General features: G+C 38.8%; 3 protein-coding genes across 3 annotated transcripts in view; 2 read left to right on the top strand and 1 right to left on the bottom strand.

The window, feature by feature from the left end:
* LOC113500262 (thymosin beta) overlaps positions 1 to 23,962 on the bottom strand; it is a 292,534-nt gene that overhangs the window by 201,173 nt on the left and 67,399 nt on the right. The window lies entirely within an intron of this gene.
* On the top strand, positions 979 to 4,741 carry LOC113500264. The gene is made up of 5 exons (XM_026880985.1): positions 979 to 1,113; positions 2,857 to 2,907; positions 3,291 to 3,365; positions 3,638 to 3,871; positions 4,249 to 4,741. The coding sequence occupies exons 1-5, from the start codon at positions 1,075 to 1,077 to the stop codon at positions 4,399 to 4,401; spliced, it is 552 nt and encodes a 183-aa protein (XP_026736786.1). The 5' UTR covers positions 979 to 1,074; the 3' UTR covers positions 4,402 to 4,741.
* Positions 12,055 to 23,962, top strand: part of LOC113499941 (vacuolar protein sorting-associated protein 13A-like) — a 33,779-nt gene continuing 21,871 nt past the window's right edge. Inside the window, exons 1-25 of the mRNA XM_026880546.1 lie at positions 12,055 to 12,113; positions 13,576 to 13,735; positions 14,033 to 14,433; positions 14,709 to 14,920; positions 15,344 to 15,518; positions 15,784 to 16,057; positions 16,450 to 16,693; positions 17,008 to 17,138; positions 17,357 to 17,557; positions 17,775 to 17,983; positions 18,080 to 18,224; positions 18,588 to 18,724; positions 18,981 to 19,241; positions 19,441 to 19,631; positions 19,919 to 20,148; positions 20,506 to 20,648; positions 20,820 to 20,957; positions 21,332 to 21,503; positions 21,800 to 21,970; positions 22,561 to 22,686; positions 22,903 to 22,969; positions 23,110 to 23,267; positions 23,396 to 23,454; positions 23,531 to 23,658; positions 23,888 to 23,958. Coding sequence (XP_026736347.1) covers positions 13,595 to 13,735; positions 14,033 to 14,433; positions 14,709 to 14,920; positions 15,344 to 15,518; positions 15,784 to 16,057; positions 16,450 to 16,693; positions 17,008 to 17,138; positions 17,357 to 17,557; positions 17,775 to 17,983; positions 18,080 to 18,224; positions 18,588 to 18,724; positions 18,981 to 19,241; positions 19,441 to 19,631; positions 19,919 to 20,148; positions 20,506 to 20,648; positions 20,820 to 20,957; positions 21,332 to 21,503; positions 21,800 to 21,970; positions 22,561 to 22,686; positions 22,903 to 22,969; positions 23,110 to 23,267; positions 23,396 to 23,454; positions 23,531 to 23,658; positions 23,888 to 23,958 — 4,185 coding nt within the window. The 5' untranslated portion in view covers positions 12,055 to 12,113; positions 13,576 to 13,594. The remainder of the gene's footprint in view (positions 12,114 to 13,575; positions 13,736 to 14,032; positions 14,434 to 14,708; positions 14,921 to 15,343; positions 15,519 to 15,783; positions 16,058 to 16,449; positions 16,694 to 17,007; positions 17,139 to 17,356; positions 17,558 to 17,774; positions 17,984 to 18,079; positions 18,225 to 18,587; positions 18,725 to 18,980; positions 19,242 to 19,440; positions 19,632 to 19,918; positions 20,149 to 20,505; positions 20,649 to 20,819; positions 20,958 to 21,331; positions 21,504 to 21,799; positions 21,971 to 22,560; positions 22,687 to 22,902; positions 22,970 to 23,109; positions 23,268 to 23,395; positions 23,455 to 23,530; positions 23,659 to 23,887; positions 23,959 to 23,962) is intronic.

Genomic DNA, 23,962 nt, shown 5'->3' with positions numbered 1-23,962 from the left:
CTGACCTCAAGACAGCTAGCGCCATCTCGAGGTAACGGAAAGGATTTGAAATTTCCTTACCTCATTTTACATTAATTACTTCATTGTTGCATTTTTTTCCTTTCAGCAGTACTGTTTAATTAACACTATTTATTCATTTATCGAGGTAAATAGGTTCAGCAATTAATGTGTACTTACCTATATAACCCATGGTCAGGGAATGTCCAGACGAATCGAAAAATTTAAAATATAAGCAAGGGTATTTTAATTTACAACCTTTAATTCATATTTACCTATCACGTTAATGTGCCCCGTTGTTTATAACGAAATCTTGCAAGAAGTAATTACACTCAATTTCCGATTGATTTTAAATGTTGCATGCAGACTTTGTTATTTCACTATGCGCTTCGTGTCGCAGGTTCGATCTCCGTTTAGGACAAGCATTTGGGTGATACAAGAATGCTTGTTCTGGGTGTTTTTATGCATGTGATTTGTATGTTTTTGAGGCCTCCCGCAGCACAAGGCTCAAATTCCTTAGAGCTTAAAAAAAAAGAACTTCAGTATATTGCATACTGCGGAACAGCTATGGAATGATACACAGACATATGCTACTGGAGTTGAAAGATGGCCGTAGAAGCTCAGCTTTAAAACGACCCAACTGTTTTGGTACTTTCGGTTGGTCTTGAAAAGTAATTTAAACTTATAAGGTAACCCAAGGTCTGATGCAGATGCTAACTAGAATTGCAAACAACAAAACTGGTAACAGAACTGCAACAAGAACTGAAAGATTTTTTAAGAAACGTTTTGTTCCATTGTAGGTACTTAGGTACAGTTATCTGCACTACAAACCAAAAACAAAACAAATAAAAAAGAAAACAGCTAACCAGAATTAAATGTATCAAAAACAGTTGACCAGAATTAAGTTTTTGATAATATATATCATCGTACGAGCTCTAAAGGTCCTTTGACGCTTGACCTCTTAGATTATGTTAGTCGAGAGACAACAATAATGATGACGTGAGATACTTATAAGGTAATATTTGTTCTTCAGTCTTAATTCATCCGTCGATCAACAGTTACACAGTGTAGTGAAAAATGTACAAAGTTGTTATATTAATCGCAATTTGTTTCGCGGTAAGTATTTTCTGAATAACTGTTGTAAAGCTCTTGTGTATTGGTATTGTAATTAGAGGAATTGAATGAGTAACAATTGAACAATTACTTTCGTTATTCGTACCTTGCAGCTTTGTTGTTTTGTTTCGAATCAGTTCTTTGTTGTGGGGATTACGTAGTTATCTATTATAGGGAATAGCATATAGAAATATCGTCTCGTTTTTGTGTATTTGTCAAAAGCTTCTGCTATCCGTCTTTCGTGGTATGAATAAATCACGCCACGCACGCCATCTCGGGGTCATCTTCATCTTTAAAACTGTTACATGAAAGGCACAACAATTCATAAATCATTTTAAATACCCAGTGTTTACATTTTAAACAACAAAAATGTTATTAGCGTTTCATAAATACTTGAACTGAGTCTGTGTGTCTTTGTGCATGTGAATTGAATGTTTGTGAAACCTCCCGCGACACCAATATTAAGTTCCTTTATGCGGCAGTTGTTTCTTTTTTTACAGAAAGAAAGACCTCTCCAACAACAGCTAATAAAAGTTTAAAGTTTAATTTGAATGAAATAATTATGAAACGTGAAAACAATACTCAAACAAGTATTTTTACCATGGCTGAAGAGTACACGTGACTGGTCTGGGCTCACGTTGGCCTGAATCCAAGCTCTTTTGATCGATAACTTTTTATTCAGGAATTTCCTTTCACAAATTAACTTTTCAGTTCTTGAGTAACTTTAAGATAAGGGTTTCAAAAGGGTTAAGGTTTTCACAAACAATACAACAAATTAATTTGTGCTTCTTTTTTTGTTTACGTTTTTATTTAACCTATTTGTACACAACCATATCAGAAGACTACAGACTATTAATCGACTCATAGTTATATCTTGTTTTCTTAGGCGGCCTTTTTTATCGCCCGGTGGCAATCCGGACTCGTACCAACTAAAACCACCGGTATGCTTTCTTTAGTCAAAAGCCAAACGGGATGAGAACTACCGCGAAAGGCAGCCACTGGCCTAACTTAAAAATATGCGTGTGTACCCCGTCTTTGGTTTACGAAGTTCTGAAATAATTTACATACTATCACATAGACAGTCAACAGCTTTAATCCGATCAATGTTCCTAATTGTGTTTTTCTAGAAGAACTCTAAGGCACCTCTTTAAAACTACTTTCTTCCTCATTTCTTCAATAAATGTGATAACTGACATCAGTACGAATTCTGGACTCCAAGGCCCTACATTTTCAGCGTTAGCACTGATCGAAACAACGTTATTTTTCAACTAGTGACGTGACTCTGATCTCGTCTTGGTTTAATATGTTCAGAGATGTATCAGATTGCCAAAGTCCAAAAGTCCAAATATAGCAATTTTAAAGTTGAAAGTACAACTGTTACCCAGTCAAATACTGAAGGGTATTTGACCTTAGACAGCAGATACAATAGTTTAAGTAATTGTTTTGTTTTTAACATATCTACGTTTCGTATCTAGTTGGTTAGTATTTACGACTCTAGCGATATCGCCAAGGAACACGAAATATTCTCTACGGAGAGCTACATTTATGAAATAAATAATTTTATGCCATGTAGACAAATAAAATATATTATAAGAAAATATAGTCTAAGTTAAGGCTTACGTGGATACTATTTAGGAACATTTTTGTATCAAGCCAGTTTCTTACTTTTTCAACATACTATATAAAGTATACTTATGTAACAGTAGTTTTAAAAAAAAAAAATTATACTAAGTTGATTCATTTCAGGCATGCCATGCAGCCCCAGGCGGTGTATTCTGCGGCGAAACCCCAAAAAATGTAAGTATGGATACTATCATGTCTTTTTGTGTTGTTTCTTTCTTATCACGATTAATGGCAGAGTAGAATCAGGAGACGAGCAAGGAAACACTAGTTAATCACGTACTTATAACGTAATAAAGAGATTCTAAATAGCGGCCAGTGGACCCTTCAAGCTTCTAGGCTAGAAAGGAAACTAGTCTTATTTGAGTTTACTATGAGAAAAAGTACAACATCCGCTTAGATCAACCGTTTGTGTTATCCACGAATGCTCGATCTGAGTATGGGTGCCTTTGTGCATGTGATTGCAATGATTTTGATTAAATTCCTTACTGCTAAAATATAAAAAAAAACTTTACAAGTGAGCAGTCCTATATAGCTTTGAATGATATCTTATATTGCAGCTTTTCCGATGTCTCACCGCCCCATTATTGGTAAGCGATGAAGCGACGACGAAATGCAGGTCCACTTCCGGTCAGGTAAGTCTAACACTTCAAATTAATTTAACACATAATGTCAGTGTGTATGAAACCTGGGCAAAGTTCATTGTCATGAATTTGATGATCCTTCTTTGGTATTGGGCTATATAGGTTTGGGCGAATGCCCAATAAAAAAGTAGGATCAAAAAATTGATCACCAAACGTACAAGCATGATGATTGGCGATTTCAATTTAAACTACAAATTAGATTAGCTTCGAATCTGATCTTTTTGGTCTTATTCTGATCCTTTAACGGTATTCTATAATTCCAGTGCGAGAGAATCAATTGCTTGTTCCGTGAATCGAAATGGTGGTCGGGAGATGCGGTGGACAAAGTGAAGTTCGCGACTTTCTTGAACGAGTACGGGAAGAAGAACCCTCAGTGGGTGCCGACTATTGAGCACGCGAAGACGGCCTGCCTCGGAGAGACCCTGAAGCCGCAGGGGACCGACCTCAACTGTCCCACCTTTGATATCACCCACTGTGTGTATGTCAGCTTCATTAGGGTAAGCTTTCTTCAGATCAATTAATATTTTATTTTGTACAACTGATTACTTGTTTTTTTTCGTTTGTTGGGGAAGTCCTGAACCGCCATGCAACTTCTCTCGCATTTGGTCGGTGCACTTCAAGGCATATTAATTACTCATGCACCGATACGTAAATAACTACTAACATTGTGGCCGTTCACACGAAATAATTTTGGTGACTTCTTTTTGGCACTGTTAATTTTTTGTAATTTATTTGTGCCGGCAGTATTCACATTCGTATCGTACGGAAGCAATGCCTTTTTAACTCCCGTAGTGTGAAGCTTGATTCTTGCGTCGCGGTGTCCTGCATACTTAAACAAGGACATTTCATAACATTATATGTGTGTTTCTTGCAGTTCGCCTCGGCATCGTCATGGTCTACAGCTGACGACTGTAGCAACGCCCGCGAGTTTGCTCGCTCTTGCCCCGTGTGCCCCACCGACTGCTACGCCACCGCCATCCCCATCGGCTCCTGCAACGCATGCTATTATGGACCTACATCTTCTTAAAAAAACCCCTAAAATTAATGTAAACTAAAACCCTCCTTTTTCTTCTCCATGTGCCTTTTCGAAACTGAACTTTACGAAATTGAACGCTAACTTTGAGTAATTTAATACATTTTAAGATTGTTTTATTGATGAAAAAGTCGGCAGGGTCTATATGCTATCAAAAATATATGTTTCTGTAAAAATGTTACTGTCTCATAGTGTATTAGGTTGACTTATATGTTTAAGTGCCCACGACTCGACGATTACATTTCTTAGCGCGGGTTTCTTTTTGTCTTCAAACTGAAGAGGACAAAGTTGTAAAAGTATCGTTAGTTTCGCGATTAAAATAATTAAATGACTAGATGTGTCTTTTTGTCTCTGCTCCCTTTTAGGAATGCTTTTTTAACCAACGAAACCGCCTAGGCCTGACAAATTCAAAACCCGTAGAACTTGAAATTGGCGTCATCATTATTCAAAAGATACTAATTCATATGTCGATGTCTTACATGATGTACAAGCACACAAACGTTGCATATGCTATTTTTTTTTAAAGTATGTTGTTGTTTGACCTGTCAGGTAAAAAGAGAGAAAAAAATCGTTCATATACCTAGTCTGCAGAAACTTGTTGCTCCTTAGTCTCATCTCGCTGCTAAGCTCGTGGGTTCAACATGTACAAAGTTGTTACCGGTAGTCTCGCTGTGTCTTGCGGTGAGCTGGATTAAACTTATTATCAAGCTGCTTCCTGATGCACCTGCTTGTGAAAAGGCCTGTGCACAGCTTTGGACATTTAGCTAGTATTAAAAAGTATATAAAAGTGTATTATAAGTACATATTAAAAAGTTTTTTTATCCCTTTTTTAAAGCCTTTTCACATCAAACTGATTGATTTCCACCGAATAAACTAGTACTTTCATCTCACAGGTGTTAGTTTATTCATGGAGACACTTGGCACGCAGTTACACAAAACTTTTCATGTATAGAGCCTGCGTGAGATCTCACTACTGGAAGACCTCCCCTATTTTGTTCCAGGTTTCTCTATCTTTCGCGATTCCTAGCCACGGGAGCTCTGCATATCTGACTAGGTCAACATTTCAGCTAAAAAACTACATTTTATAAAACTTGATATTTAAGACTTATGTCAAACTAGCTGTTGCCCGCGACTTCGTCCCCGTGGGTAAAAGATATAAGTTATGATTTATACCTGCCCTGATTTTTTCACATTTTCCATTGTATCTTCGCTCCTATTAGTCGCAGCGTGATGATATATAGCCTAAAGCCTTCCTCGATGAATGGTCTATTCAACACAAAAAGATTTTTTCAATTTGGACCAGTAGTTCCTGAGATTAGCGCGTTCAAACAAACAAACAAACTCTTCAGCTTTATATATTAGTAAGTAAGTATATAGATATATATAATATAGATAGATAACGACCAAGATCTTGCTCATAGCAAACTAAGTGACATAAGGTACAGTCACTAACGGAAGTCGGTTAATAAAACCAGGTTTTTATACCCTCTACAAAAAATAATGAGTTTTTGCTATTAAGAAAGAAAATAAGCATGAGACTTAACTATACTTTAAACTTAGGTACGAAACACCAACTTCTTCAAAACATAAAAAATATTGAAGTTTGTAAATATGATTGTGTTAAGCGACTTTTCTCTCAAGATACAAGAAACTGTTTAATAATTGCAATCAATTAAGTTGTTAAATTCGTTATGGTCTGCTTGAGTGCGACACAGCTCCTGAAAATGTCAAAATCAGTCGCTTCTTTGGTTGTAAGTTACATATAGCTCGTTAATAGACGAACAAAGCATTCGTGGATAACACAAATGCTTGTCCTACACGGGGATCGAACCGGCGACACGTCGAGCATGGTGCGCATGACCCTACCTGATGCCACTCAGCTATCAGTGCAATCTAAATTCTCATATCTCTCATACAATATGAACACCCATAGGTTGAGGTCAAAAAAATCGGATATATCGTAACACCATTATGTAGTTAGGAATAGAATAAGCATTAAATTTAGGGCAGTGAGAGTATGAGGGTTGTGATAGCGACTCATGTAGGTAGATCGAGATGTTTCACCGAAGCCAGCATCAACACCCTCTATCTTACACGAAACATAAATCGAACCCACTACAGTACCCAAAAGTTGAGGGAACAAGACTTAAAGTCACTGAACCTACAGGTTATATCGATCAATGTCATTAGTTGAAATGAAACGACTTTTACGGATTTTATCGCGGTTTAATTTTTGGTTTTAGTTCCCTGAAAATATTAATTAATACTTTGCATTCCAAAAAAAAAAAAAAAAAAAAAAATTAAACCGCGATAAAATCCGTAAAAGTCGTTTCATTTCAATGTCTAACATTCTCGTAAACCTAAGAAACCACAATGTCATTAGTTACTATATTACTATGTCAAACATACCTACTCGTTCAGTCAGCAAATGATTTTATACTTTACTGCTAATATACGGACTACGTAATGTATTGCATCAAAACATAGCTTGTTTTGGTCAAATAAAACATTTTCCAGGAGAAGGTTAAATCTAATCTAAACGTTGGAAAATTTTGTTTTCCAAGTTGTTTTCTTAACATTTCCACACCAACTCGCTAAAACGCAGACTCTATAAATTGTCATTTCCTCTCGCTCCCGGCTGCTGGTTCAGCCTTCAGCCAGTTATTATAAATTCCAATACTAGGACGCAACTTAGTACTCGCAATATAGCACAATCATAAGCCTTGGCAAATAAAACTAAAACTCCAATCTCAATAGAGGCTTTAATTTCCTGCGCCACGTCATATCCTTGCTGTATCGAGCGCCCGCCACCCACGTTTCCCGCCTCCCCCGATAATTTTCCACTGGTTCCCGCGCATGCGCCCGCCATGCGCTCTCTCTGACACCTGTCAAAATCAGTCTGTCCCTCCCCAGTGCCGTGTGGTGTTCGACGTCATTGCATCCATCATAACGGGAATACCAAGTGCATTTGGGTGAAATATGAGCATATAATAGGTAAGTCCAAATATTTGATGCTTAATTAATCCAGTTATTTGGAATTTTATTTGAAATTCTGAATTTGGTACGTTCGTTGCATGGCACACTGCATATTTTTAATTTAGAACGTTTAATCTCAATTCAGTTTTAAATCTGTTCCTTTTTTTATTTGATTTTTTTAAAGTGTGTTCTGTGCCGGCGGCCCGATCGATTATAGAGCTTGAGACGTAGATATGACAGCCTTCGTTCTATTTATAGCCCAATGGTTTATGTGATAACAATTACATGTACCTGTGTACGACTGATATTGCGCCTGCCTCGTGACCTTTCATCTTAACACTATCCGATCTGTTGCTAATTGATTAAAACAATGGTCATTACATATACTCTGTTTATATACTTATGATAATAACAACTCGGATAACTATCGATTAGGGTAGGATCGTCGAGTAATATTGCATAAATATTTTGCACAGCGATAGTTCGGGCTAGTAATTGTTTCGCCGGAGACTCAAATCAATAACCATGTAATTACTGTATCAGAGATGTACTACCATTTTGTTCCGTTCAAAAACATCGAATTCTATACATTTTTAAATGCTTGTAAACAACTATTGAGTAATCATTTACTAAACCGAAGTATAAAACAGATTCTATCAGATTTAAGCAAGGGGCGTTTCTGCTAATCGACGTAAATAACATCGCATTGATTCCTAATCCAAACAACTTGTAGAAATGTAACTGCTGAACATTGATTTCTAGAATATTCTACAATCTTCTTGAATGTTCTCTCATCGAGGCAGTTTTTGTCTCGAGATTTAAACAGTCAATAAGGATATGAGTATTTCTAATTCATTAAGCTTTACGACAACGACACCCTATCGCATTTCATCTGCTATTTTAATATTATCTTAAACTTTCCTCAAAGTATACTTCATCGCTATGATCGCATCGTCATTACTGGGGGTTTGCCGACTCAATCTTCTTCTGGCACACCTTTCTTAAGCCATCCGAAGGCAAGTTTGTCCTTGCTGAGGCCTTAATGGTTTATATCCATTGGTATGATTACTAAAGGGTACAGGCTACGCAAAGCCGTCATGATGAGGATTAAAACAAGTTAAGGAATCTGTGCTTTACAAAACTCATCAAATTTCATTTCTTTAGAGTTCATAATTTCGTATTCTAGTACGTAACCTTCATAATTCGGTATACATTTTACGAGCAGCACTGATATCTCAACGTATAAATACACTTAATTAATTATTAAAACCATGTCCGGGATACTGCACTGCGTAAACAAATCGCAGATGTTATCCCTGAAGACAGATTGAAATAGAATTGCGGGATGGATCGAATTTTTCATGATAGTTGCATAGAATATCGTAATACGAAGATAGGAAAACACGAGAGAGACCTCAATATTCATAATAAGACCTTAGCTGGAAAAAATAAATTACAGCTTTCTTAGAATGGAAATCCATTTATCGAGGGTTGTTAATGACTTAAGCAAACAACATTGTTTTCGTCTTCGGAAGCTTAGCTAGTGAAGTTATACCTGAAAAATAAAAGTAATAAAACGATGACGACGCACAAAATCTACTCTTATTGAAGGATTCCTCTAACTCGGAATTTAAGTTTTACATATGTGTCTGAAAAACATACGTGGCACTAAGAGTTATAGTTTCGACAAAGGTTGAAGAAAAAAAAAAATTACCCATCTAGTTTGTACTGTTGTACTGTTAAAACTGAGAGACACATGCCCTGTAAAAATTTTTTGTCTAGCTGTAACGGTTCCCGATTAACAGTATAGTGATAGGCGGACTAATAGACACACAAGCAGAGATGCTTCAGCAAAAGGGTTTGGTTTTTACCAATTAGATAACCCTAAAATGGTATTAAATCTCCTAACTGTTTTCTTAAATTTCATCAACTCATAAAGCTAATCTCACTTGACAATTCATTATCTAAGAAAGGCGCCGCTCTAAATATCCAAATAAAAACAAAGTTTTTAAGGAAGTCATCAGAACTCATTAATGTTGCTGGCTCCGGCAAGCTTTTAAGACGTGATTCTCCCAGATTACGTTGTCACTTAAGAATTAAACCGAATTTTGCGGATTTAAGGCATTTACGCAGAATACTTTCAGATACGCATTTTTACTTTAATTCTACAACAGTTAAATTACAATGGTTATGTTGCACGAATCGTTCCTTTGGCCTAGTGGTAATTTAAAGCCTGTCTTCTGTCAAGTCAAAGATTATAAGGACCCGGTCTGTTGCCGATGTCCTGTCAAATTGAGGCGCCTATATTGTCACTTGCTGAAACAGCATTTTGAAGAATCCGGAACGATGGTGGTTTTTTCAAACTGTCTTACAAACTACGGTCTACGGGGGGTGTCAAACTCTGACACCAGGTTAGATTATTATTTATTAATCAGAAACCAGAGGTTTAAAGAAGCTTACGTATTAAGAGAGAAACACAGTTCATAGCTTTTCGTATATCTCATCATGACGCTAAACAGGCAAAGACAGTGAAAATACATCAAATGATGGCTGAGAAAAGCAAAATGGCATAAAAATACATCAGCTGTTCAACCATAACATTGTTAGTCATTCCGTAAATAAGATTAGGCCCTCAGATTACAATGCTAGCATACTTCTGAAAGGGTTTTTTAGCTTTCTGAATATTTTCGGCTCACATGATCCGTATTACAATAATTTATTAAATCAGAAGTCACTTTGGGCAGATCCATTGTGAACGTGATCCCTTTTGGCCGCGGTTTCAATATTCATAATATATTTTCTATTGTTGTATGTCTTGTTGTGTGGCAGACATGTTTTCCTACTGATGCGATCTCGGACCTCCTTTGGGTTCAATTTATTACGTGAGTGGTTTTTAGGGGTAAGGATTAGTGGGATCGTTTGGTTCTCGTTATTCGGCCGCAAAATTTTGGAATAAGTAGTTATTGTATTTGTTGATAGGTATTTGATAGCTATTGGTCAAAGTTTCAGGTGCTATCATCTAAAAGCTTTAGGAAATGTTTCGCTTTTTGTAACAGTATTTTTCGATTTTAAATGTACTTAATGGCTTTGCCATTTTTCTGTTACCTTATACAAAAAAGGCCATGTAAATAGGTTTTCATCCATCAATTTAAGGAGTATTTAGCTTAGCCTGCCTCCTTACATTATTTTTCTTTTGGAATTCCCCGCCGGCTTCCATTAGCATTTAAATTAATTTCAGTCTGCCGATGGAAATGTTAACACAAATTGTATTTACAATATTACGCACTTCACTTCATATACTGTTTAGTTACTAAGTACTATGGTAAATATCGCGCTACTATAATAAAATAATAATAATTTATTTATTTCCAAAATATATACAGATATGATTACAAGGGTAAAATAAAGGATTTGTTGCTAAAATCTGAATTATGTAACAACTGCTACCTCTTAAACTAGGTATTCCTGTATTTTAAGATTAATCGCAAAGGGTGAGGCAGACATTTTTATTCATGGGTTTTTGTACCGTTTTCAACAAATCAATGGGTGATTTTATTTTAAGAATCTTTACGACAGCTGCTCACTTCAAGCCTAATATAGACTACCCGAAAAATATAAAAATGCTCTAGCAAAATCTCATAAAGAGGAGAAGTAGAAAAGGGAAAATAACAAACAGAAAACAATCAAATAACTCAGTACTTACATCACTACGCATAAAAGATTTAAGTCACCTTGCAGCATATTACACTGGATCAATAGTCGTAATAAAACTTCTATGCGGCCCTACTCCCACAATTACAGATGCCACAGACCTGACAACTGTATGACTCAGACGCGATTAAATCTTGCAGAAATCAGGCTCTTGTCTCTCTTTCCCCATTTACTGTACAGCTGGTACTTGTTTTTGAATATCTACATCCGTTCTGCTGTATGAAAGGGCTAAAGGGCAATCAATTTGTTCTACTTGAAGAAACCTTTTATCAAAACGGAAAATGTTTATGTCGTATTCCTTTTTGTTCTGCGTGTGATTGTGCTTTGTACTTTGTGTAACACTTCGATGATTGTTTCCCAAAGGCTCTTTATCAGAGACGAAATTGTGAAGTCTTCTATAGGAATGGAAACTAGATTCATGAATATTTTAGGTCCAGTTTCATTTTGAGATCTTACAACTTCTTTAACAATGAAAACAGTTCGTCTTAGCCTTGAGTAGTACGTTTGATTTTAGTTACAACTTTTTAGATTGAACCTCGTTGTAACAAGATATAATCAAAAGCAAGACAATAATCAGATTATTTCATCGTGTCACATTTTTACTAAAGATGTTTACATATTGCAAGATTGGCAATCTAACGATATTCGTTATCACCACGAAAAACTTTAGCCGCTCCGACAAATAAACACCAAATTACTCACGTCATAACACAGATAGGATATCTCAAGATAAGTGTGATAACAAATTAATATACGTTTACTGGAGGTATACATCTGTATTGTTTACTAGCTTATCACTCTATAGCCGATGTCGTATTGATTTTGTTTTTGTTGTCGTTAGAAGCGTGCCTGGCTTCTTCGCGCTAACACGTCTCCTCAGATGCGGTGAATGCAGCATGTGTTTTAATTTTCTTAATGTCACACGTTCGGTATAACGACGCACCGGATAACATTTTGCTGAGTGTGATTGCGTTAATAAATATATATCACGAAGAGACATTGAGGCGCGAATTCAATAGGTATGTACACTTACAACTCTCGTGTGGTTTTCGCGTCTTATTGTTTGTATAGCATGATTAGGATTTAGTACTGTCAGAAGGATTATTAGACTTGAGTTTGCTAATATTTGTTAATTATTTTTGGTCCTGGTTTTTTGTTTTTGTATTAATATCAAGATGGGTTGTACACTGATGCGTTTAAATACAACTTGCTCTTGCTTTCGTCTTTTCTTGGTTCTCGATATAAAACTATAAATCCAGCAAAGCTTTGCACTTTAAAACTTAGCCATCAGGTCAAGTGCCACTGGAAGGAGTAGACAGCTGATCCCTTGACACAATTCCTGCCTACGTCAGAGGATTGCCCTCTTTGCTTGGCACCTCGTGGTGAATGCATAATCCATTGGTCTATCGGCATCAAACTATTGGCCATCGAAGCATTATGGTAATCTGAAGTGAATTTATCTCTCCGGTTTTGCATGAGAAAGACAAAAGCCTTTTTGAACATCGTTATTTGAGGATAATCTAGGCTTTAACAGTGGTCCTTTGAGTCAAAGCTTTCAGTCTGTTTGGTAACAGTTTCTCTTGATGTTATCTTCCTTTTTTAATGAGTCAAAATCGTGTTGCATCATTGTCATATAATGTTGCAACATCTCGTCTTGCCATTGTTTAGTCACAAATCCTATATACTTTTGTGTATTGATATGAGACTGCTAAAGTCCCTAGAACAAATTAGATCGAGTGTGAAGTACTTATTCCATAATAAACTAACATTTTTTCGCGTATTGGCTAAATGCATTGACATGAAACTAATATGACATAACGAATGGATCTACGAAGTACCAAGTAGCTTCAGGTAGATAAATAACTTTCAAAGTCACCATGAATTACTTACGAAGCGTCCGACCGCATCGGAGCCACCATTCTTAAAATAGTCGAAATCGATGCGTCGACGGCGCATCGATTTCGACTTTACTTATTGAGTAGCCGGTGCATGTGGAGGGAAAAAGGGCAGCTGTTACATGTTACGTGAAATGTTAACTTAAATATAAGGGTTGGTGAAAGGTCACAGTAATCTTTCCAAAGTCACTAAAGTGTTTGTAAAACTTTGAAGCTTTGTGATAACATTTTTGTGTCTGGTGCTTAGTAAGATTACTAAGTTGAAACTTATATACCATATACTTAATGTATATGGGTTTTCTTATCATTGAGTAGGCTGTGTCTGACTAAGATATATAGTAATTATAATACAGAGACCGATAATTTGAATTTGATTAAAAAAATATGGTCTCTCTTCTGGTATCGTACCTTGAATTTTTGCTGACATCTAAGATTTAAGACATAGTGTTTAAGTATAGCATTCTTTTAAAAAGTGCTAATCGTAAGCTATTTACTATTGACTCAGCCTCAATAATTACGTCTAAGTATGTAAAGCTAGCATTTACTTTAATTGTTCACATGTTGTTACCATATTGTATTATTTTAGCTGATCATCAGCTGTCACGATGTTCGAGGGCGCGGTCGCCGGGATCCTCAACCGGCTGCTCGGCAAGTACGTCCAGGACTTGGATACGGAGAACCTCAATGTTGGCATCTTCTCCGGAAATGTCAACCTCACAGATCTGAAGCTTAAGCCTGAGGCTTTGGTAAGGAACTCATACTACTTAGTTGTTAGTTTTGGTGTATTGTGGGTTCTAGGCACTTGAGAAACTTGATTCCTTCTTAAGAAACTAGTTGCTTTTGGGGAAAGACAGGCACAAAAGGAAGGAAGTAAGAGAGGCTTTTTTATACAATTGATATTACCGGTCAATTAGTGACTTAAGGAGCCTTTGTATTTTTGTCGCTGTTCCATCAGTAGCGTCTTCACTAAACTGCGCATTTCTACAACTATAGAACATTCAGTGCTCTAAACTGAATTCAATCAATTACATTTTGTCTTTCAGTACGAACTTGACTTACCAATAGATGTGAAAATCGGTACTATCGGTCGGATAGGCCTACAGATACCTTGGGCCGGTCTCTACACACAGCCTGTGGTCGTCCACATCGAAGATGTACTGGTCCTAGTAGGTCCAGCCATATCGAACAGTTATTTTGATCCTGAACGAGAGAAAAGGCTTACGAGAGCCGCCAAACGGAAAATCTTACAAGATCTTGAAGCTGAAAGTGACGTCCTAAAAGGTCCTCAGAACTTCTTCGGGCATCTCTTCACAGCTATTGTGAATAATCTCCAGATTTATGTCAGGAATGTTCACGTGAGGTATGAGGACTCCATCAGCTCCAAAGACGGACCTCTCGCGTGTGGATTGTGTCTACAGAGTTTATCGATCGAGACTACGAATAGGTGAGTAAACTGAATGCTTATGGATTATGGAGGATTGTGTAACATATCTTTTAGTCAGTTTATGTAACGAAACTTAGTTTGTAATTTATGTGTTGAATTTGTGATAGGAATGAAATGCTCATCATCGTTAGATAAATAATGGCTCATTCATAAAGACAGAAGTTAATATCTTGTCACTATACAACAGTAATAGCAGTTCAGTATTTGGACTTCAAACTTATCTACTTCTAAAATTATCCAATAACAAAACTGAAACCACTTCTTTCTACCTTCAGCAAATGGAAACCATCAGTGACCCCAGCGGACGCATCAACAGTGTACCAGATGATGCGAATAGAGTCCATGTCAGCGTACTGGAACCCCACAGCGACGGCGCTGGACGACAACGAGACGGCGCACATCACGCCCATGCAGTACTATAACTGGAAGCATTACATGCTGACTGGACTCGACAAGTTCTCCATGCATCATGAGGACTTTGAGTTCCGTGAGTATTTTTTGTTTTGGAGATGTTTACGTTGGTTTTTGACACCTTGGGCTACAATATCGCAATTTTCTTACTGAACCCTAACATTTTTGAAATAAATTATAGCCTATTTTCAGCGGGGTTAATGTACCTTCTCAACAGTAAAAGAATTTTTCAAATCGGACCAGTAGTTTCGAAGCATATTCGTGTCAAACATACAAACAAACAATCAAATATTTCCTCTTTATAATATTAGTATAGATAATCAGATCCCTCCTAGGTTTGTATAAACCTTTTTAAAGTAGTAATTGAGTTGCTTGAAACATTACCTAATAACAATAAAACTAACATTGAAGTTTGCTATAAGAACCTCAAGTCCTCTGTTCTTTTTCTTTCTTATCTTTTACACAATATAAGAACATTTCTGTATTCTTCCAATTCCAGTGCTGAAACCAGTGACATGCAAGGTGAAGGTCCTGATCAACCGGTCGGGCGAGGCGCGCGTCCCTCGCCTCCTGCTCGACGCCGTGCTGCAGGACAGCGCGCTGCAGCTCTCGCGCCGGCAGTACTTGTCTATCAACAACCTCATGACTTCCTTCGCCATGATTAAGATCAACAGGTAAGGTATTTCTCGAAGCATATTGAATTTGCTTATTTACTCTTATTATATCGTCATCATTAGCTTTACTCTTTTCAGTGTTACTTGTTCCATTTTCCCTCTTTTCCATTTTATCTGTTGGAAATAAAGAATATAAATTATTTATATCCACCGCGTATCCTGTTTTTTACATTTCTTTTGCGTACAGGTAAAAAGTTGGTTATGCTCTTACGAATATCTGAAAAATGCGATCCAACATAAATCACTTAACATCATTTTTTTTCAGGAAATACCGACACCTTCACCCGGGAGTACCTCTGTCGAAAGACGTTAGGAAGTGGTGGAAATACGCGTACAACGTGGTGGTGGAGCAGAGGGTGCGGCCTTACACCTGGCCGGCCATCAAGAAGCACAGGGAGAACTACAATGAGTACAAGATGATCTACAAAAGCACGCTGCGCAGCCCGAACGATATCGAGCTGAAGCTGGACCTGCAGAAGTGTGAGGACAGCTTGCCAATTGTGTCTGTCATCATTGCGAGAGAACAGGCCAAGTTTGAAGTAAGTCTTTGCGATTTTTTTTGCTGCGTCTTATGTTTTAACAACTTACACTAAGGAATTTAAACCTTATATTGCTGTAAGCATAACTCGCTGTCTGTTGCATACAATTTTACAAATACAGATTACAATTTTAGTAAGACTTTGCATTGTTTTAGATATTTATAAGCTAAGCTAGTGCTGATTGTGAAAACTGAAGTTTAACTGGGATTTTGCAGCTTATTTTACAAGATATGTGTATGTACGAAATGTAAAGCTTTGCTCATGATGATACCACGTTTTGTACTAAACAAATTAACAACATTTTATCATTATTGTAATTTCAGAATAACTTCTTGTTCACTTGCCCAAATTCTCTTTATAAAACCTTCTTTTCTTTTCTTCTATTTTTGCAGGTACTAGCTCAAGAACCTGAACGTATAGAGGTAGTAGAAACTGAATATGACTGGTGGAAACCAACTATATCGCCTGAAGACAATGACATGGATGAGGTGAAGACCCATGTGGAGCTGTGCGTGAAGAGTGAGAGGAGCAAGACGCTGTGGAGCCATCTCTCCAGCCCTGAGAAGAAGAAGGTCTGCGAGCTGATCGGGTATGTGGAGGGGGCGCCGCGGCCGGACAAGTCCAAACAGTATATTGGTAAGGAGTTTAATGTTCATATCTTCTAAAGTATTATTTTATTTGTGTTGGTTACCACTACTACTTAGTTTATCGCGAATGAATAATCTAAGAAACTATTCGGTATTTCATTATGTTTTACACGCAAATTGTTATAACCTGTATAGCGTCGTAATGAGGTACGACAGAACCTAGTCACCATTTGTAGAATACTATAAAGTGGTGGTAATGTAGTCTATGGTTGATTATTGTTGTTATTAAGGTTTTGTTTATTGTGATTTCACCCAAAAATATAATGATTTACGTAAAATTACAAGAAAACTGTTATGTTTCAGAACATAAAATAAACTTGACGTTGGCTAATTCCTCCATAACGCTAATGAATAGAAACAAAGAAGTGCTTGTGGTGACCCTCACACAGTTCCTAGCGTCTCTGGAGACGCGACCTTCGGCTAAAGCCTACAAGGTATGTTAAATAAAAAAAGTGCTATAGTCAAAACTCTTATACCTAAAAAAGAACAGTAAAAAAATAACACGTAACACGGCCAACGGCTTTGCCCTTTAGTACCTAATATAAGGATATATAATGAAAAAAATGACTTTGAAGCTTTTGGTTCAGATTTCAAAATTAATTAACGTGGACCATGACGAATGTTAGTAATGTAGGCACAATAATGTCCCCAGCTGTCGGGGCGCGCGGAGAGCATCGTGGTGGAGGGCGTGACGGCTGACGGCGAGCTGGTGCCGCTGCTGACGCCGGAGCGCGGCGCGGCGCCCACGTGCTGCAACCTGCTGGCGCTGGACCTGGAGAGGAACCCCGCCGCCGCGGAGGCGCACTACGCGCTCTGCTGTCTGGCCGAGCCCGTCGAGCTCGTCTATGTCGAGGTGAGGGGCTACTCCCTCACAGGCGCCCATGGCTGTCCGCAGCTGAATGTAGATCTACAACATAAACCTAGTCACTACGGAAGACTACTTAAAACTTTGCCGTTTTTTGATGAAGCTCAAGCTTTGCTCAGCAATGTATCAAAACTGTTAGGATATAATGAAAATACTTTTTATATAAGTGGTTATTGACTCACTCCTAATATTTCTATTTTGTCAGCATTCCTTCACGGAGCTAATAAACTTCTTCCAAACCCACTCGATGACTACGGACGAGCTGAATGATGAGATCTCCTACGCCATGCTCCGAGCTGGTGGTGCCAGCAAGTCCCTGCTAGCGTATGCCATCGCCAGGCGGAAGGTGTTCCACCTCAATGTGGATATCAAGGGACCCTGCATCGTCGTGCCTGAACATGGATGTGTACATAAGTGAGTGATGTGCAGATTTTGTTTGAATATGTTGTGTCCAACAATAGGACCAGTTGGATTTCCATTTTTTAATTAATTAATTTTTCATATTAATAGGTCTGGCCGAGTGATGATTCTGGACATAACACGCATTATAGTAAAGTCGGATCTCCAGCCTTCTAACTTGACTCTAGAAGATGCCACCTGCATGGAACTCGAGGAGAGGTTATATGATAGACTGCATGCTGAATGTTCCTGTCAGGTACGAAATATCTAAATCTATCAGAATGATAGACAGTATTTGTCTCGTACACAGAAATTAAGGGATACAGTGATATAAAATCACGTGTGACGGCACTTACCTGTACGCTTTTTACTAGCCCGTGATGTTACTTACCCCTCACTTCCACACATTTCATCATTTAAGTGATTTTAAACTTTTTAAATTAATAAAATACGGTACGTATTCAATATTTTTTGGAAATTAGTCTGATGAACTAACCATTATTTTTCCGTCAATCGTTACTAAATGAGTGGCTTTTTCGTTCAAACATGTATAATGTCCCAACTTGTCTTGTCTAAAAATATGACTCTTTTTTTTCAACCCACTTCACTATTTTTTCAGATCCTGTTCAGCGAGTGGACTGAGCCCTGGCGCGAGTGCCGCCGCCACGCGGACTCCGAACTGCATCTCGTGCCCAAGATCAAGATGCAGGTCGTGTTCTCTAACAGCATCAAGAAAGACTACCTGCTGCTACCACAGTATGTATACATTAATTATTTATTGGTTACAAGTTAAATGGTACAATCTCAAATTTAGAACGAAGTCCATCCACCATAAGCTTATTCGTCTGTTGAATCTATTGTAGGTACCTGCGTATATTTAACCCCTAATGCAAACATGTTATCTATCCAGTTAACATCTTTGAAATTATTTGGATAAGTTGAATTTCAGTTATATGGTGGGCAAAATATACCCGTATTTTCAACTGAAAAATGTTATTTCCATTTTCCCTAGATACAAACTGAATATCTCCCTATCGAGCTTCAAGCTGAACCTATCGGACCGTATAATCGGCAACCTGCTGGACTTCATCGACAACCTGCCGGTGCCCGTGCCCAACACGGTGCCGGTGTCCTTCATAGACTCGGGCGACTTCGCGGAGTGCGACTGCGTGGCGCTATACATGGCCTTCGACAGGGTCACCGCCGACCCCGAGTACCGGGACCTCATGAGCTTGAGGCAGAAGATCGTAGCTGCCTACTTGAGCAGGACTAAGTGAGTGGGTTTTTGATAGACAAGATCCTGTTAATTAAACCAACTAACTTTATCTATCAAACTATGTATATCTTTATAATTCGCTTATACGTGAATTAATTGAATGCTTACATAGTTTTGTATTTGAGAGCTTAAAGATTTTTTTAAAATAATCTTCGAATCCTGATGATCCCTCATCAAAAAATATTTATATATACAGGGCAGCAGAAACTAGCTGCGACAAAGATGGTGACGAGTACAGTGACCAGGAGTCCCTGCGATCAGACCTCCCGGTGGAGCAAATAGACGACGACCCGACGGAGATATTCGCGAGGAATGTCGATTTACCAGGCTTCGATGATAACGTGTCGCCTAGCAACACCATCAATACTCTACTCAGGTTTATTATAGGTAAGTTGATTTTTATTTTTTCTGCACAGAGCTCGACGTGTTACGAGCTCGATCCCCGCGTAGAACATGCATTTGTGTAATCCACGAATGCATGTCCTGAGTTTGAGTATTTTTATGCATATGCCCCAAATCGTTGTAAAGTCCTCCGCGACAAAATTATTAATTGTACTTTCTATTACACTTAATTAGTCTGAAGAAGGTAATCAGTAGATAATATCATTAAACAAAAGTTATCCTTAATAGCTATAGGAACGTTCAACTAGTAACTAAAACCTCTTCTATTTCAGGCGAAATCGTAATCAACCTGTCTCGAACGGTCGACCAGGTGGAGAAGCCATACGTGATGTTGAGCATTACGAAGGTGTGCCTGGACGTGGCTCTCATGGAGTACGGCCCCGCCATCCAGCTGTCCGTCAGCCAACTCCTGCTGACGGATAAGCAGCATCACAGCAGCACCGGACAGTATCTGGAACTGATTACCAGTTCTGATGAACTCTTTAATTTGTTGTATCGAAAGGTATGGTTTATTGCTAAGTATTTAGAAATGTAATTCTTATCGGGCACTTATCGGATAATCGTGTTTGGGGTTTTCCCACGTTTTTATACATTCACTTTTCAATTGTTTGTTTCTTTGTCGTACCGGTTGGTTTTTTGTAACTCAATTTTGGGGGATCTCTCTATAAGCTAGCAGGCTGAATCTTTCAGAGTAGCTTTAAACCCGATGGTAATGCAATTTACAAATATAAAAACGGCTGGCCCAATTTTGATAAAATTTGAATGGAGTGACATTTAAAAAAAACGTGGGATTTGGTTGATACGGCTATAATGAAGACCTTACACCCAGCTAGCATAGTAACCATGTTCTGTGTCCTAGGTCCGCGCGGACTGCCCGGAGTTCCGCTCGCACTTCCACTGCGTGGAGCAGGCGCTGGTGGGCGACGTGGGCGCGCTGTCGCTGCTGCTGCACGCCGACGCGCTGCCCGCGCTCGCCAAGTACCTGCAGGCCATCGGCGACCAGTACGGACATATACTACCTTCTAATTGAATGATTAAGACTTATTTCAAGCCTTATGTGTCCAAATATTATGTAGTAGCAATTTAGTTTTAACCTTTCCATGACGTGATCTCAGGGGATCCATAGATAAATAAAATTACTGTTCTATTCTAATTGACTCGTTATTTATTCAGGATCCAAGACACGCACCCAGTGAATGAGATGGCCGAGGCGATGATACCGAAGACGGAAACCTTGTGGTATTATCTAATGAATCCAGACGAAGACCCCCCTGTACCGCCTGGAGCTACCAAGTTCAGTTACTCTGTCAGGTAAACTATTTTTTTGTCAAGCCTTTGTCAAATTTAATAATTGGTGACGGTTCATATTTGTATTGGTCTGTTAAATAGTATGTAGGAAAAATCTAGGCCTTCATATTTAAAGTAACATCAATATATATTACTTAAGGGTAAGACAAAATTACTTCATTCTTCAATAAATAATCACAATCACTGAATTATTTTATGCTTCACTTTAATCCCTTAATTGATTGGAAAGTTTTTTGTCATTTTCAACTGCATTGTTAGGTCGTCTCTTTAGTAAAAAAACCGACCGAATCAATTTTCTAATCAATTCGAGTATGTCAACGTGTAGATAAAACTACTGAGAAAGTATAGGTATCTAATTTTTGTGGCTTTAATTTCAGAGCATCATCAATAACTATACGACTCTGCCACTTGGAGAGCTCCCTACTGGAGATCCGGCTGGGCGCGCTGGAGAGTGACTGCGTGTTCAGAGCGGAGGACCGCATGATATTCAAGCTGTACCTCAGCTCATTACATGTTGACGATCTGGCCGAAGCTACTTTATATCCTAAGGTCAGTTCAGCGATGCTGTACGGTATAATTGGCGTTTTCACAAACCTAAATTATTTTACATTCAAGCTTAGTTAGCACAGATTAGAAGATCTGCGAAGTTCTTTGATCTTTTAGCACGTCTTAAAAAATACAAAAACTACGCTAGCAATTTTTTGTTCTGACACAACTGATGTAAAGTATGGTTTGGGAACTTTAATATTTATTATTCTGTCAGTATTTTCCTCCAAAAGACCTTGGTAAAGTTTCGGAAAGCAACAGAGAAATCAGCAAGCGCTTAAGTGAGTTTTGTATCGCAGCTGGTGTGGCCGGACGAAGACAAGGTGCTGGAGATGAAGTACGTCCGCGCGGCGCCGCGCGTGTACGGCGGCTGCGGCGGCGCGCGCCCGCCGCCCGCGCACGGCGAGCTGCGCCTGTACCTGGGCCGCCTGCACGTCGTGCTGCTCGCCTGCGTCATGCAGCATCTGCAGGTGCCCGATACATACACACACAGATTCCGTTCAATTTATATCAGTCATTTGAAGTCTGTTTGGTATTGGATCATTATTGGACTTCATATTAGTAAAGTACACACAATTTTGTATAATAAATAATACAACGATATACAAGGGCGAGTCTTTATGTCATCATGAGTAAAACGAAAGTCCAGAGGGTACATAAGTATACTATTTCAAATCTTGAATCAAAAGTGTATCTGAAGTTGAAGCATGTTTTCACTTTGGATTATGTCTTTTCTGCCATAAAGCGAGATTAATGTTACCTGGTAGATGCCCCACCATATTTTGGACAGATTTTCTTAATAAGGCATCTACAGGCCTTACAAACCCTATTACTATATAACCTACTACAAACACGCTTTGTCATACTTAACTTCATCGCAGTTCAACTTACTCCAAGCTCATACTCGGGAGAGAAAGTCAGTCATGTAAATGCTGTATGGTATATCTTCTTGATACTTGCCGTCGTCTCCTTTGCTGGTTTCACGATAAGGCTACAACAATTCTTGATAAATCCACGTGTAGCACCACACTACAGGTCCACATGGCATTATGTTTCGCAGCAGCTGCTGGAGCCGCTGATCCCGGTGTCGGTGGCGGGCACGGCGGCCGCGGTGGCCGAGCGCGCCGCTGAGAAACACGCGCGGACGCTGCGCTCCTGGACTACCAGGCTACATCTAGCTATCGAGGTGAGCTAAAAAAGGAAGAAAACAAACAAAAAAAGAAAACGAGAAATGCGAAAAAGGGACTAATAAAAAAACATCATGAAATCTACTTAGAACCTTGTTGACTGTCCTAAACCAAGGATAATTCCTTCTCGCACTCAAAGACCTAGGGTGTCATCTTTTATAACTTTTGGTTGTTTTTTGTTATTTTCTTATCGATTAAATCATTTTTTTTTGCAGATACATGCACCAGTGTTATTGCTGCCACAAAAACCTTCGTCGCCAAACTTACTGGTCTTTAATATGGGTAAGATTTTTCAGTTACTCATTTCTCTTGAGGCTTACAAACAAATAAAGTATGTTTTATTAACATGACATATTATTAACACAATATTCATTCTATTCTATTTAAATGCTAATTTCTTGTATTCTCACATTATATTTCAGGCGACCTTCTGATAGAGAATTTCTTCAAGCATTTGATGACCTGCCAGGAGTGGTCGGGTGACATGCAGAACACCATCATAGATAACATTCTGATCAAGCTCGTCAACATCACCTTCTCGAGGGCTGTCATGACACTAGCTGGCACTTTGGAAGTCCAGGTGTGTAGTACTAACTTAGTGCTTAAAGGTTTTCACAATGAGTTTCTTTTGTTTAATTTTTTTCTTGACATACGTATGCAATTTGGTCATCAAATCCATGAATCGAAGTAAATTTTCGTTGTACATAGGAGCCAATCTTGGAGCCGGTGTCAGTGCGGTGTGACATGAAGCGCGCGCTGTGCCGCGTGCGGCCGAGCGGGGCGGGGGCCTGCGCGGGGGAGGGGGCGGCGCCGGGCGTGGCCCGCCCCGCGGCCGGCGGGCAGCGGCGCGGGGCTGCTGGCCTGCGAGGCCGACGTGGTGCTGGCGCCCGTGCTGCTCAACGTGGGGCAGAAGGACCTCGCCACCCTGCTGGCCGTGTGGACCGACAACCTCAGCGAGGGACTCTACATAGGTAACGATACTATGTCACGCGTCCAACATCGATCAGAGCTCGGACTATGAGGAATGTCGCGTAACTTGGTGCACGTTTGATCCGCGCATGCTATACATATGGACTGGAAATTCATGCAAATTCAACCAAAAATGTAATCGTAGCAAAAGATAAAAACCCTGAGAATTAAGACGTCAATGTCTATCATAAAATCAACTATTGTTAACATTAATTATTTATTTATTTACAGGATCCTTTGTTCCAAGTTCTCCAAGCGATGAAGCCTCCGATGACGAGTCAGTCAGGAATCTACAAGCTTTCTTTG

Source organism: Trichoplusia ni, chromosome 13 (genome assembly GCF_003590095.1).
Source record: "Trichoplusia ni isolate ovarian cell line Hi5 chromosome 13, tn1, whole genome shotgun sequence".
Taxonomy (NCBI): Eukaryota; Metazoa; Arthropoda; class Insecta; order Lepidoptera; family Noctuidae; genus Trichoplusia; species Trichoplusia ni.
The sequence above is the reverse complement of the archived record's forward strand: the minus strand, read 5'-3'. Positions and strand labels throughout refer to the sequence as shown.

Excerpts from the sequence above, each read along its gene's own strand:
- LOC113500264 (XM_026880985.1), top strand. The coding sequence starts at position 1,075 with ATGTACAAAGTTGTTATATTAATCGCAATTTGTTTCGCG. Across the intron at positions 3,366-3,637 it reads GCAGGTCCACTTCCGGTCAG|TGCGAGAGAATCAATTGCTT; the intron begins GTAAGTCTAACA and ends CTATAATTCCAG. Across the intron at positions 3,872-4,248 it reads TGTATGTCAGCTTCATTAGG|TTCGCCTCGGCATCGTCATG; the intron begins GTAAGCTTTCTT and ends TGTTTCTTGCAG.